Below are 14,883 nucleotides of genomic sequence, written 5' to 3'. Positions count from 1 at the left end.
TTCTGTCATGTGCATCAGTAGTTTTATGTGAGTGTTCCACATTTCTTCTGAAGGATCTTGGCAAAAGCTTTGAACTGATTAAAATGTTTTGTTGTTCCTGCCTAGTGCTCTTGTGAACCTAAAGATTTTACATATTCATGGGCAGCTTCCCAACAGTATAGTGGGTGAAAGTCATGCAATCCTTCCCTTCAGAATTCCTTGAGGAGACACTGAAAAGAGTGTTTGACCCTTCCCTCAACCTGTTCCGCCTGACCAGTGAGGAGCGACTCTACCCATCCCCAACTTCCTCAATGACAGAAGACCACCTCCAGCTTTTCGAGTTCACTGGACGTATGCTGGGCAAGGCAGTGTACGAGGTGAGAAATGTCAAGATGGCAGTAATAATAATAGATAATGAATGTTTTAGACTACTGCAGAGTTTTGTTGATGTCTGTGGGCATTGTGCCTTGAGAGTAAATGTAGAAAAGAGTAAAGTGATGGTTATTGAGAAAGAAGATGACTCCCAGTGTGATGTTACAGTGAATGGAGAGAGCCTGGAATTGATGAGGGAGTAGTAGTAGTAGTAGTAGTAGTTGTTCTCTAGGCAGTCTGGCTGAACAGCCTCGAGTCTCATAGGAAGGCCATGGCTGAGACCGGGCTTTCCCACAGAGCTCTCAAAGAGTGTATGTTGTGTTGTTGGCGTAGGTGATTGTGTGCAATGCAGTCTTCCATAATGTGCTTAATAGTATGGGGTGCTGTGTTGCATCCTGGACAGGCATCAGCGATGGAGTCATCCAGCCTCCTCCGGTAGCTTCAGAGGGCTGGATGGTGCCCACATCTCAGCCTGGCCAGGTGGACCCTGTCCTCACGAGGGAGATAGGATTCAGAAGGGTGGATGTCAGGAGGCCGTGCATGCAGCTGTGTGTTGTCTTTAAGTGACTGAATGGAGCGGCGAGTGATCTGAGTGTGGATATGCTTCTGGAAGCTGGTCTGAGGTGGGCAAGGGGGGGAGAGATGACAGTATTTGTGTATAGTATCGTGTGCTGGGTGTTGTTTTGATGATCCTTAGTGTGGGTGGATGTGCTGCCATGTAATATAGTGGATGTTGTGGGTTTGTGGAGGCTGCAGCAAGAAACTGGGTGCCTCTCATGTCTAGGTGATCCTTGACTTTGAGAACTTTGGTTTCTTGATGTAGGTGGTCTGTGGGTGTAGTAGCTGTGCAGCCTGTGATTATTTTTAGGGTCTTGTTCTGTATGGTCTGTAGAGTGTTGTAGTGTGTTTTGGTGAGGTTAGAAGTCCAGGCAGGGCTTGCCTAATTCATCACTGAATGAATGTATTGTTTGTATACTGTGGTGGTGGTTTCTTTGTTGTGTCCGAATGTTGTATGGGCAAGTGACCTCAAAGCATTGAGTCTTGTTGTTATTTTATTTTTAATGTTTGTGATGTGTTGTTTAAATGACATAGATGTATTGTATGTTACACCAAGGATTTTGTGTGTGTGTGTGTGTGTGTGTGTGTGTGTGTGTGTGTGTGTGTGTGTGTGTGGTAGGGGAGTGTTGTTTATGATGAGGTGTGGGATGTGACTGTGTTCTGCTGTCCAGTTTGTGAGATGGGTCTCTGTAGATTTGGCTGGGGCTATTTTGAGCCTGTTTGTGGTAAACCATTCGTGTAGTGTGTTGAGGTAAGGTTGAATGATGTGTGCAGCTGTGTTTGCATTTTGGTGCGTACATGTAAGTGTTATATCATGTGCATAGGAAGCTGTGTGTATCTGTGGTGTGTGGGGTGTGGGTATGTCATGCATGCATAGGTTAAAAAGTTCAGATACAGTGATAGAAAAGAGAGGAAAATGTGCAAAAGAAGTGGAAAGTAGAATTACACTACACAAGGAAGGAAAGTAGTTGATGCTGCGAAGGCCTTGATGTGAAACAGGGACTTGAGTGTTGCAGCTGCACGAGGCTTACATGAAGGAGTTAGTGCCAGCTCTTAACATTTGGATGTGAGACTAGGATGTGGCATGAAAATGAAAAGTCAAGAGTGAGAGCAGTGAAGATGGGACTGCTGAGGAATGTATTTGGAGTACAGAGAGGGGATAGGATACAAAATAATGTGATTCTGTGAAAGATGAGGAGTGAGGAAGTCTGTGAACACCAGAATCGAAGAGAGTGTACTGAGATGATATGGTCATGTGGAGAGAATGGATAATAGTAGAGTGGTGAAAAAGGTATATCTGAGCAAATTTGAAGGAGGGAGAAGGCGAGGTAGGCCAAGGAGAAGGTGGAGGGATATGGTAGATGAGTATGTGAGGAAGGGAGGTATGGAAGTTGGTGAGGCTAAGGGACAGACAAGAGATCGAGCTGGCTGGATGAATGTTGTGAGAAGTGCATGATCAGGGATTTGGCACCCCTTTTTATTGTGACAGTGTTCAGATTGACTCCATCGAATGCTTTTATGTGAAGCCACAGAATGTGGTGAATGTTTTTGGCATGTCAGATAGAGCTGGGATTCCGGGGGCTTGAATGATGAGTGAATGGAAGCATGGCCCATTGGATTGGGCAAACTTGGACTGTCTGGACGTTGCTACTCCTCATCTTGCCTTAGGGTGGGAAAGGAGGTCTGGATGATGGTGATGATGATGAATTTTTTATGATAATTTTTTAAAATAACATTAAGGTGAAAAGTGCATTGTGTTATCCTTCCCTAGTTTCAATTTTGCTTGCCAAATGGAGGATGTTGCATGAAGGCAAAATTGCTTATTTGGATTAAATTTATCTTGAGTAATTTAAGCAATGCTGAAGTGATGAAGTTCCAGGTTTTGATCCCTTCATACACCCATTTATATTAACCATTTTTTAATGGGTAAGAAAGCAACTGTACACATGACCAGTCCAGAAAGAAAGTTTAAATACATTCTTAAAATGTCCCATTTGGATTGTTGGCCTTGCATAGGTTTGATCTGCGGAAGTTTACTTTTTTTTTTTTTTTTTTTTTTTTTTTTTTTTTTTTAACATCTAATGCCATCAAGGGAAGTAAACTGGTCATCTTCCCTTAAATGTTGTAAACTACACTAGCCTAGCCACAGGCTTCTTCACCATGAAGGGGGTAATATGGGATGGGTATTTTGGCACTTGGTTCCAAGGATTTCCAATAGGAGCCCCCACAAACTTGTGAAAGTTGCCAGTGTTCGCTGGATCACTAAATTGCGTGAGGTCACTACCTACTCAGAGCTGGTATACCTTCCTTTTAAAAATTTTTTATCGGGATTATTACTCATGCATAAAGCATTATACCAGTATTATATTCATCGTAGATGTTTTACTGATGCTCTAAATGAGATTTACACTGAAAAGTTCTCCATGGAGTTACTAAAAATCTATCTGTCTATCTATCTATTGCCTGACACCTCAATCCCGTTTGGGGTGGCCACAAACAAATCGCCTCCACGTCGCCCTGTCCCCCGCCATTTCACTGCCCTGCTCCCAACGCACACCCCCTCTCTCATATACCTCTCCACCCCATCCCTCCATCTCATCCTTGGCCTCCCCCTCCCTCTTCCCCCCTCCACCTCACTCACATACACTCTCTTCGTCAGTCTCTCACCCTCCATCCTCTCCACATGGCCAAACCACCTCAGTGTGTTCCTCATAACGCTTTCTACCACATCCACATCCACACCACAACGCTTCTTTATATCCTCATTTGTTAGCCTGTCTCTCCATATGACTCCACAGGCTCCTCTTAAATAACTCATTTCCACTGCTCTCACTCTTGACGTGTCCTTCCAACGACATCCAAGCTTCACTTCCATACTTTAGAGTTGGTATCACAGTACTGTCATGTAGTAACTTTTCACTTCCATGCTCACTTCCCTGTTTCTTATCACTGCTTTCAAAGAACCAGTAACCTTTCTTCCCTGCTGTACCCTTACAAGCACTTCACCCTCCAAACCTCCATCCTTACTCATCACACTACCCACGTACTTAAACATACTCACATTTTCCAATTCCTCACCATCCAACCTCACTGTACATTCACTGACTTCACCTCTCTCAAAGACCATCACTTTACTCTTCCCTACATTCACCTTTAGATTCCATTTCTTACACATTCTCCCAAACTCATCCACCAAGCCTTGCAGCTCCCCTTCGTCTTCACTCAACAACACAGTATCATCTACAAACAACAGTACAGGGAGTTTCCAAAAAATCATGAAAGCTTATTGTGTGATTTTGCATTCAGCACATTTTTACCAAGTGTTATGAATCTCATTTGTTGGAAAAATATATCATACAGTTTCCAAAGATCATAATCTTTCATCTGGCAAATCCTTACATGAGTCTATCCATTATACACTTAATAATAGTAAGAACTGTACGGCCGAAATCTTATGGGGCCGAGATCAGCCGACCCGAATTTTTAAAGGCATGATATTCCTCTTGTTTTGAGAAAACGTCTCAGTTTTGCTACAGTCTATTTTTCCACATATATTTTGCCTGCGCAGTGGACCTTAACACTATATTTTCCGGAATCATCGGGTAATTTCAAAAGGTGCAGGAGTCAGGTGTGGTGTATACTTACCATCAGCGCCTCCCTGGGCCCTTGGCAGTGGGCGCACAAACTACGCCATGCTACCCCTAAGAAAGCACCTCTGTTTGAGCTCAGTGGGTTCATACGATCTTCAATTGTTAAAGTACCATATAACTTTCATTTCTTAGGTAAGGTACAATTTCTGTATACTCATTTACAATTTTTCCCTACAGAGGTACATTCACCACCTAAAAAAAATAACTGTGATCAATACTCAGGCAACATAGTAATCGCATGTAGACTGTCCCTAAACTGAGATGGATGCAACCTTCCATTTCTATTATATTTTGATAAAGAAGCCATTTTTTCACCAGTATTATATGTAGATAAATAAAAAAATATCCTATTCTCAGTAAAGTAACACAAATTGTATTACAGAGGGTAATTCAAGTAGACCCCACTTTTGCATTTACATTAAGTTATCTAGCGAGAGGTGGCATCTTTTTCCAGTTTGTAGGGGCTGCTATTGGAGAAAGTTCCCTGTATATACTGTATGAGTAGATTTGAAGTTAACATGAGTGTATTTTATTATCTAGCACTATCCTGTCATGTGTGTAAATGTGTGTTGTATTTTTCATCAGGGTATTGTGGTTGATTGCCCATTTGCCTCATTCTTCTTGAGTCAAGTGTTGGGTGAGCAACAGTCAGCACTCTACTCCTCCATAGATGAGCTGCCTTCACTGGACCCTGAGCTCTATAAGTCTATGACATATATAAAAGTAAGTGGTAGATCTTACTATTTTAATTGCTTATTTTCCACTGCACTTCATGTAATATTGAATATCTCAGCCTGCTGGCAGTGAGCCCTGGTTACAAGCATTTTGTGCACCATCTTTAAAATTCACTGATCCACAGTTTGGCACATCTAATGTGCCATCTGGTTGTTTCAGTTTGTAGGATAAGTATTGTATTGAGCATCCCATCTGTTGTTATGCCCATTATTTAATTTAATGCCTTCATTCTGATGTTTCTTGTGTCTACCACAGTGGAGTGTAGCAGTTGTTTAAGGTCAAGGAAATTTAACCCATTTACCCTCTATCTTATGCAAGATTTTTTTTTAACATGTTTTGTGCAGTTGTTGAACTCTAAAAGTCTCAAGAGTCCAGCATAATCAGTCAGCTTTTAAAGTAACTTAATGTGTTGTTCAGAACCATCCATGCATAAATTTTGTGTCAAGGATAAGCATACAGTTCACAGCTGAGAACAGTGTATGTATGACAGAGTACTAGTGATGGCTACTTTTTTTTCTTCTTTTTCAGCATTATGATGGAGATGTAAATGACTTGGATTTGACCTTTTCTTATGATGAAGACTACTTGGGTCAGATAGTAACACATGAACTAAGGCCAGGAGGTAAAGCTATTCCAGTGACCAATGAAAATAAAATTGTTTACATTCACTTGATGGCACACTTCAAGATGCATACACAAATAAAGGACCAGACAAAGGCTTTTGTCAGGGGCTTCCGCTCACTCATCAACCCAGAGTGGTTATCTCTCTTCTCTGTTCCAGAAGTAAGTGATTTACTTTTTTTTGTAATTTCTTATTATATTATTTCTTGTGTGAAGTAAGTACTTCTTAGCACACTAAGCATAATTTCTGGCTAATGGGTGCACTGTATTTGTACAAGGTTATAGAATGCAGATTTCAAAACCTGGGTCATTGAATGGATATTGTCTGTTTTGTATACAGGCCTCATTGCATTTTTTTTTTTTTTTTTTTTTTTTCCCCCCCTGCCATTGGGTGGGAAACGAGGTCTGGATGATGTTCATGGTGATGATTTAATGAGTAAATACAATTCATATTTTAAGTGAGTTATGATTCTCTGAATTTTGGTACTGATTTCAGTATTGCAGTGTTTACAAATCACTTTGTTACTGCCTTCCACTTTTGTTACTTCACTCCATTCATTAGTCCTTTTTTGGCCACAACCAGCTGTACAGAGCAAGTTTCAGATCACTGAAATAAATGAGAAATTTTGCACTCATTTTTCCCATTCTTATCCATCCATCCATCCATCATCCAATCCTATGCCGCCCCATGAGGAGCGTAGGAGTCTGCAGCCAGGCAAGTCGGTCCTGACATTTAAGATGAGAGTGACCAACCTCACTCATCCCTGAGTGGCCTTACATGAGCAGTAAACCCAAAACCATCCCTTGGATGTAAACCTGCATAGGCTCAGTCTGATGGAACACCATAATTACCCACTAAAACACCAGGTGCCATAATTTGGTTATATGGTTATCACCCAGCATAGTAAATGGTTTCCTGGTGTACAGGAAACCATTTGGCTTGTCACTTAGTGGAGAGTCACCCATAGGCAGAATGAAGAGGAAAGAATGAAGGAAAGAAAGACAGAGTATTGACATTATGAATTACTTTAACAAGAAATATTTACATATTTTACATTTTCTGTAGTTCATCCACCATAATTTAGCAGAGATTTGCATCCTTTTGCGGCATATTTTCCATAGCTTAGTGGCAGGTTGAGACAGTACTGCAGTTGAGTATCCTTTCCATAGCACATTATGTTGAGCACTGTATTCTGATCTCCTGCTATAGTTCACGATTCAAGATGGAGAGATGGCAGTTTTATTTAGTTAAAATGGACAGAGTTCAACCCATTGAGCTTTTTTTTTTTTTTTTCATCTGACGATTGTATTTAACTTAAAATAGATTTCTGGAACTGGAGGGGTGAAATACAGTTTTCATGAAGTCCTTCAGTGCAAGAGGTCTTTCTTCACTTCAGTAAAATCTGGTAATGTAAAGGCTAAAGTAAGTAGGATGTCACCTGGATTCACGGGGTTAATGTGGTGTAATTGCATAAAGTTCCAGCGGCTCATTTCTGGGGACAACGTGGCAGTAGACCTGAAGGACTTGCGGGAGAACACATTGTACTATGGCGGGTTCCATGATAAGCACCGCGTCGTCTGCTGGTTGTGGGATATCCTCGAGAGAGACTTCAAGGAGGAGGAGCGGAAACTGTTTCTCAAGGTAGGATAAACTTCACCTTTCTGTTGTTTATTTTTCTGTTGATTAACCCACCGCGTGCCAGTGCCGTTTTAAAACAGTCTGACATAATTCTGCAGCCAGTGCCAGTGCCGTTTTAAAACGGTATAAAATAAAAAAAACTTCATTGTGACTGCATTTTTCAAGATTCGCAGGTAAAAATTGGCAGGCATGTAAGGAAACTATTCCTCTACCATCCCCCAGGCTGTCAAGGCCATACACTCACTCGCTTCCCCCCTCACGCTTGCTCTGCCTCACTCGGCCTGTGTGCCTCTCCCAGTGCTGTACATAGTGAAGGCATTTTGTAAATATTTTCGTGTAAGTGTAAGTTGTAAATATTTTCTTGAAAGTGTAATGACTATATAGTGAAGTCAGGTTGTAAATGTCTTCTTGTAAGTGCCAGGACTGTACGTAATGAAGTCAGGTTGTACCTGTCTTCAAGTAAGTGTAAGATAATGCATTCACAATGAGAAAGACACGCAGATTGTGATAGATGCTGAAGTAATAAGTAATCAGAAAAGTGTACTGAACATTGCTATACCTTCCCAGCATAAATACCTGAGTATACCTAACATAGAAAACGGCTTTCTCTTACGTACATGGTGAGCGTGAGAGAGCAGCTATACCTGTATGTGAGTATGCAGGACTCAGTTAAACTCATATCCGAGCCTCGGTGAGCATTTGAATGGCGAAATTCGTTGTTTCCACATCAGAATCTATCAGTTTAGCCCCCCCAAAAAAAAGTCAAAAAATGGCCGGCACTGGGGTGACCCATAGGGCTAAAAATAGCCAGCACGCTGTTGGTTAATTATTCATCTGTCGTTCTTTCTCTGTTCATTTTGTGTCTGTATTTATGTTCCATCTCTATCTGCCTATTTTCAGTCTGTATCCATCCAGTCATTTCAGTGTATGTGTGTTGTCTGATGCTTCATTGTGGGAGAAGTGACCTTGAGTAAAAAAAAGAAAAAAAAAAAATTTACTCTTGCCCTCTTGCTGTACACTATTTTGTTTTTCCTAACTCAAGATGATTTTAACTAGCTTAGAAAAGCCTTTTTGTGCTGAAGAGATTGAACATAAAGTTGGTCTTTTATTATATTTTATGTCAATGTATATTTATATATACACATACAGAACACATATCTGCAGTAGTTATTTGTTTATATTACAGGCAAACCTCGATTTACAATACCCCTAGATACGATACCCCGGTTTAGTGGTGGGGGCAGAAATACCACCCTGCCACGCCTGTCGAGGCCTACTCCGGTTTTGCGATGGGTTTTGATTTTTTTGACAAATTTTGATGATATTTTAGACTTAAATTTTGTGTTTAGGTTGATTTATAAGTTGTTTTTAGACTTATATTAATATGTTTTAGTCATAGGTGGAGTGAACACTGTCATGTGGAGTACGGATTCTCGCCCATCAGATGAGTACAAAACAATGTGGACAACTAGGCGACACAACAAAGAATATTTCGTGTTAGACCATTGAACTGTCATCCAACCTGTCGTGGAACACATAATACCGGTAATAATTTTAGATAAATATATATAATTATGAAAACCTTAGGAAGTAAATATTTCATGCATTGATGAAATTTTTTTTTCATTCATTCATTCATTGCCAGACGCCATGTATCCCAAACGGGGTGGCCAAGGGCTTAGAGTTAATTGTTTTACAGGGAGGGGCACTAATCCTCCACCAACCCCACTTGACACGTAGGGATGCCAACAGCATCTGGTGTTCCCAGGCGGTCACCCATCCAAGTACTAACCAGACCCCGATAAATCATGTGTATACATTCTGGCTGTTCAAGAAAAAACACTTTGAAAATACAAAGGAATCGCTAGATAAATGCTGGAAAATAAGAGCGAAGAAAATAAAGAAGCTCAGCAACCAGAACAATAGCAAAAACAACATAAAGAGGGGCCTTTGAACAGGCTATCCCGATCGCATCATCCATCAATAAATCATGTCTTTATATTTGGGCTGTTCAAGGAAAAAATCTTGAAAAATACAAAGGAATTTCTAAATAAATTTTGGAAAATAAGAGAGAAGAATATAAAAGAGCTCAGCAACCAGAACAGTAACTAAATCGACATAAAGAGAGGCCATTGAACAAATTATCCCAATCGCATCATCAATCGATAAATCATGTGTTAACATTCACGTTGTTCAAGGGAAAACACTTTGAAAATACAAAGGAATTTCTAAATAAATATCGGAAACTAAGAGAGAAGAAAATAAAGGAGCTCAGCAACCAGAACAGTAACAAAAACGACATAAAGAGGGGTCCATGAAAAGGCAATCCTGATCACATCGTTGATCGCATTCCCTGTCAAGAGAATTCCTTGTCAAAACATCAGCGATTCTGTCACAACAATTCGCATGTTGGACGATTCTGCATCATTCATACAGTATTATTATGCACAACAGATGTTTATTTAATAATCCCAGGACTGTCTGATGGTGGGAATATATACAGTGCTGCTACTTCTTCTCTACTGAGTTTGAATACAAGTCTGAGATTGCATTCTCCAGTGACCTTGACTGGGTACAAGCGAGACAGGCACTGGTTTTAGGCTTAGGTTAGATTCTTTTACAGCAGTTAGGCCATTTATATAGGCTTTAAACTTTTTTTGGATTCATTTGGGTGGGTTTAGGACTTTGTTGTAGGGAAAACCCAAAACTCAGAAATGCATCCCTATACTTTACATGTTAAATCGGCCCGAGATACGATACCCCACCCAGCAGTGGGTTTTTACTTAACCAATTGCATCGTTAAACTGGGGTATGCCCGTACAAGTACAGTAATACACAGTACAGTAACTGTTTCTCATATACCTGAAGTCATTGTAAATACATGTTGTAGAGTATAAAGGCATACTGTCTATGAATAATTGTGTATTGTACTGGTGTGATTTTTATTATATGTGCAGTGCATATACTTATACAGTAAACTCTTTATTATCCATTGTAGTTCAGCCAAGCCCTATGCTGGTGTAAGCAAAACGCCAGATATTACATAGTCCCCCCCCCCCTTAGGTCAGCATTCAGCATCAAGCAGGATATTTTGTTAATATCTGTCTCAACCCTCTGTTCTAAAAATTTTCTTACAGTATTACCCATGAGTAAAAGATTAAAATCAAGCATAAGATACGATACAGTATTGATACAATACACTCACGAGCACTAAGTTCTGCTCAGGGAAGAGGGGAAGGGGGAGAACAAAACGAGCTCCACCTGCCTTTAACCCAGCTCCCAACCTTCCTGCATATCCCTGCCTGTTATTCTTAATTGGCAGTTACATGTCAAGCTGACTCCATATTTAAAACTCTTGGTCATGCTACGTTCATCCATCCATCCATCATCCAGTCCTACGTTGCCCCATGAGGAGCGTAGGAGTCTGGGGCCAGGCAGTTGGTCCTGACATTTAAGATGAGAGTGACCAGCCTCACTCATCCCTGAGTGGCATTACGTGAGCAGTAAGCCCCAACCATCCCTTGGATATAAACCTTCACCGGCTCAATCTGATTGGAGCGCCTTAATTACCCACTAAACTACCAAGTGCCAAAATTTGGTTATGGGTTACCACCCAGTGTAGTAAATGGTTTCCTGGTGTACAGGAAACCATTTGGCTTGTCACTCAGTGTAGAGTCACCAACAGGCAGAAGGAAGAGGAAAGAAAGACAGAAGAGGGAGCGTAAAGTCACCCGTAGGTGGAAGGACGAAGAAAGACTGAAGGAAAGAAAGATAGAAGAGGATTGAAGGAATGAAAGATGGAGGAAAGGGCAGACACCCGAGAGCAGCGCTACATAGAGTGAGTGGATGTTAAACACTTAAAACACTAGGACATGTAAAAATATATAACTATCAACACATTGCAGCAAGAAATTATTGCATTTTATTGTTGAGACTAAAACAATATTGTAAGCAATGACCACCCCAGGCCTCATGTGTTGGGCTTGCTGTTTTTGTTCACACACACACACACACACACACACACACACACACACACACACACACACACACACACACACACACACACACACACACACACACACAGACCAGACCCTCACTTTAATGGACTAATTGGGGGGAAGCTTGATCATATCAAGACGATAGTCCATTATATCAGATAAACCCCCCCTCCCCCCGAGGTGGGATTTTAGGTACGTGTTTGAAATTAAATGAGTTGAATAGCATATTCTGTCACTAAAAATGAAAACCATACCCATTTTACACTAATTTATCCCATAAATGACGAATGAAGAAATGAAGGAACGTTGTGGGGTAGATGTGGATGTGGTTGAAAAGATTAGGAGAAATACACTGAGGTGGTTTGGACATGTGAAGAGAATGGAGAATGAAAGACTGACTAAGAGGGTGTATGTAGGTGAGGTGGAGGGAGGGAGAGGGAGGGGTAGACCGAGGATGAGGTGGAGGGATGGAGTTGAGAGGTATATGAGGGAGGGGGGGGTGAGTTGGGGGGAGGGTAGTCAAATGGTGGGTGACAGAGTGACTTGGAGGCGTTTTGTCTGCGGCCACCCTTTGCGGGATTAGGGCGTCGGGCTATAGATAGATAGATAGATCCCATAATTTCACCCTATTGCAGCTTATTACACATCCTTGTCATAGCACTTCTTCATGTCTCGTACAGTATTACTAAAAAAAATAAAAAATATAATAATTTGGTTTTACGCCAAGTATCCCTGAAGGGCTAAGGCGTTGCCCCTGGGTAGAGGACTTTGGACTGGAGCATGTAGCTTGTTATTACAACTCGGCAATCTTGATGGGGATAGGGCAATTTCTGGCCAGGTTGGAGTAAAAAGGGTTGGAAGCAGATGTATCGTGATACATTGTGCCCCATTTAACAGACATTGTTTGTTATAGCCAATGGAAGTTCGGTGGTCTTCAAAGTGTCCATTAAATCCGATGTCTGGTCTATTGAGGTCTGTTAAAGCAGGGGTGTACTGTGTAATATATATGTGTATCTGTATATCAGCTACATGATAGTAATACTATGCTGTATTTAATGTGTACAATACTGTTCTTCCAGTTTGTGACCAGTTGCTCCAAGCCACCACTACTAGGCTTTACGAATTTAGAACCACCATTTTCCATTCGTTGTGTTGAAGTTGGTGATGATGAAGACACTGGTAAGTATTGTTTTGGCAAAGTGGGATATGCACTGATGGTAAGGTATTAGTTCTATCTGTGACAGCAAAGTTGAGGTTACAGTGTGATGAGGAAAACTGCAAGTTGAAAAGATGACAGTGGGACAGTACATGTAGTGGTGAAGTAAAGAGACTTACAGAGAGAGAGGGAGCTGTTGTAAGGGCAGATTGCTGTAGCCTGGAGTCAGTTTTGTTGTAGCCAGCCTATAGTGGGGGTCTCAGGAGGGAGCAGGGCATCAGAAAAGATAATAATGGCTCACAGTTACGATGGGGTAGTTTTTTCAGTTCTGTTTGTAATGTTAAAATATTATGTACAGAAAAAGAGGAAAAATATTAAAAGTTGCTTTGTATTTGGGGGAGGGGGAAGGGGAAACTTGGGATGATGTTGAGTAATCCACGTATGTCTGGTTGAGCAGATCCATCAACTGCAGGCAAACAGCCACCCCTGCAGGGCTGTCCCTTGCAGTTAACTGGTGTTACCTTGCAGCAGAAAATGCCTCACTGCAGCAAGGCAGAGTATGGAGGTTTGGTTCCTAGATGGACACCACATTTCTGTCTCTCCACCCAGTTAACTGGGGCTCTCTAAGTCTCCACATCACCCCACTAGTTGCTTATATGGTTACCACCCAGCATTGTAAGTGGTTTCTTGGGTTACAGCAAACCATTAGGCTTGTTACATAATGCAGAGTCATCTGAAGGCAAAAGAAGAGAAATAGAAGGGAAGGAAAAGTTGGGAGAAATAGGAAGAGAGGAGAGCAGACACGGAAAAAAGATGATAAAAATGAAAGAAGAGGTAGGCAGCACTAGATCAAGTGAGTGGGTAATGGTCACCACCATTTGTTATCTTTGGGAGGTGTAATTTTTTGTTTTTAACTTAATTGGTAAAGAATTCATGAAGGACATTGTTATCAGAATTAACTGTAGAGTCTATCTATCTATCTATCTATAGCCCGACGCCCTAATCCTGCAAAGGGTGGCCGCAGACAAAACGCCTCCAAGTCACTCTGTCACCCACCATTTGACTCCCCTCCCCTCAACTCACCCCCCCCTCCCTCATATACCTCTCAACTCCATCCCTCCACCTTATCCTCGGTCTACCCCTCCCTCTCCCTCCCTCCACTTCACCTACATACACCATCTTAGTCAGTCTTTCATTCTCCATTCTCTCCACATGTCCAAACCACCTCAGTGTATTTCTCCTAATCTTTTCAACCACATCCACATCTACCCCACAACGTTCCTTCACTTCTTCATTCGTCAACCTGTCCCTCCATGTCGCTCCACATGCTCCTCTCAAGTAACTCATTTCCACTGCTCTCACTCTTGACTTGTTCCCCTCTTGCAAGGTCCACGCCTCGCTTCCATACGTCAGGGTAGGGATCACAATACCATCATGCAGTGACTTCTTAACTTCCATACTCACCTCCCTATTTCTCATCACTGCTTTCAGTGTACCAACAACCTTTCTTCCCTGCTGTACCCTTTCACGTACTTCATCCCCCAAAGTTCCATCCTTACTCATCACACTACCCAAGTACTTGAATGCACTCACATTCTCCGTATCCTCACCATCCAACCTCACTGCACACTCTGTTACTTCATTCCTCTCAAACACCATAACTTTACTTTTGTTTACATTAACTTTCAGCTTCCTCCTCCTACACACTGTCCCAAATTCATTCACCAAACCTTGCAACTCCCATTCATCTTCACTCAACAATACTGTATCATCAGCAAACAGCAACACCGGAAGCTTCCAAATCTCACCCTCATTCATTAGGGCCACCCCCACATCCACTGCCCTACCTTGCACCTCCTTTACAACCCCATCCATATATATATTAAACAGCCATGGAGACATCACACACCCCTGTTTCAGTCCCATATTGAGATCAAAGAACTCACTCAGCTCACCATCCACTCGCACCGTAGCCCTAGCTCCCTCGTACATACTCTTCACAGCACTCAACAATTTCCCCTCCACTCCATATATTCTTAATACCTTCCACATACCTTGCCTATCTATTCTGTCATAAGCTTTCTCCAAGTCCATGAAGGCAGCATACACTTTTCTTCCCTTCTCTAGACACTTCTCCACTAAACATCTTAGAACAAATATCTGATCTACACACCC

General features: G+C 41.6%; 1 protein-coding gene across 1 annotated transcript in view; it reads left to right on the top strand.

The window, feature by feature from the left end:
- Nucleotides 1-14,883, top strand: part of LOC145393774 (ubiquitin-protein ligase E3B) — a 91,254-nt gene that overhangs the window by 57,358 nt on the left and 19,013 nt on the right. Inside the window, exons 14-18 of the mRNA XM_080267823.1 lie at nt 193-356; nt 5,145-5,282; nt 5,823-6,077; nt 7,393-7,557; nt 12,632-12,731. Of these exons, the coding sequence (XP_080123949.1) occupies nt 193-356; nt 5,145-5,282; nt 5,823-6,077; nt 7,393-7,557; nt 12,632-12,731 (822 nt within the window). The remainder of the gene's footprint in view (nt 1-192; nt 357-5,144; nt 5,283-5,822; nt 6,078-7,392; nt 7,558-12,631; nt 12,732-14,883) is intronic.

Source organism: Coenobita brevimanus, chromosome 25, assembly GCF_032717465.1.
Source record: "Coenobita brevimanus isolate Jiangsu-jjx chromosome 25, ASM3271746v2, whole genome shotgun sequence".
Classification (NCBI taxonomy): domain Eukaryota; kingdom Metazoa; phylum Arthropoda; class Malacostraca; order Decapoda; family Coenobitidae; genus Coenobita; species Coenobita brevimanus.
This window is presented reverse-complemented; position numbering and strand designations above follow the sequence as displayed.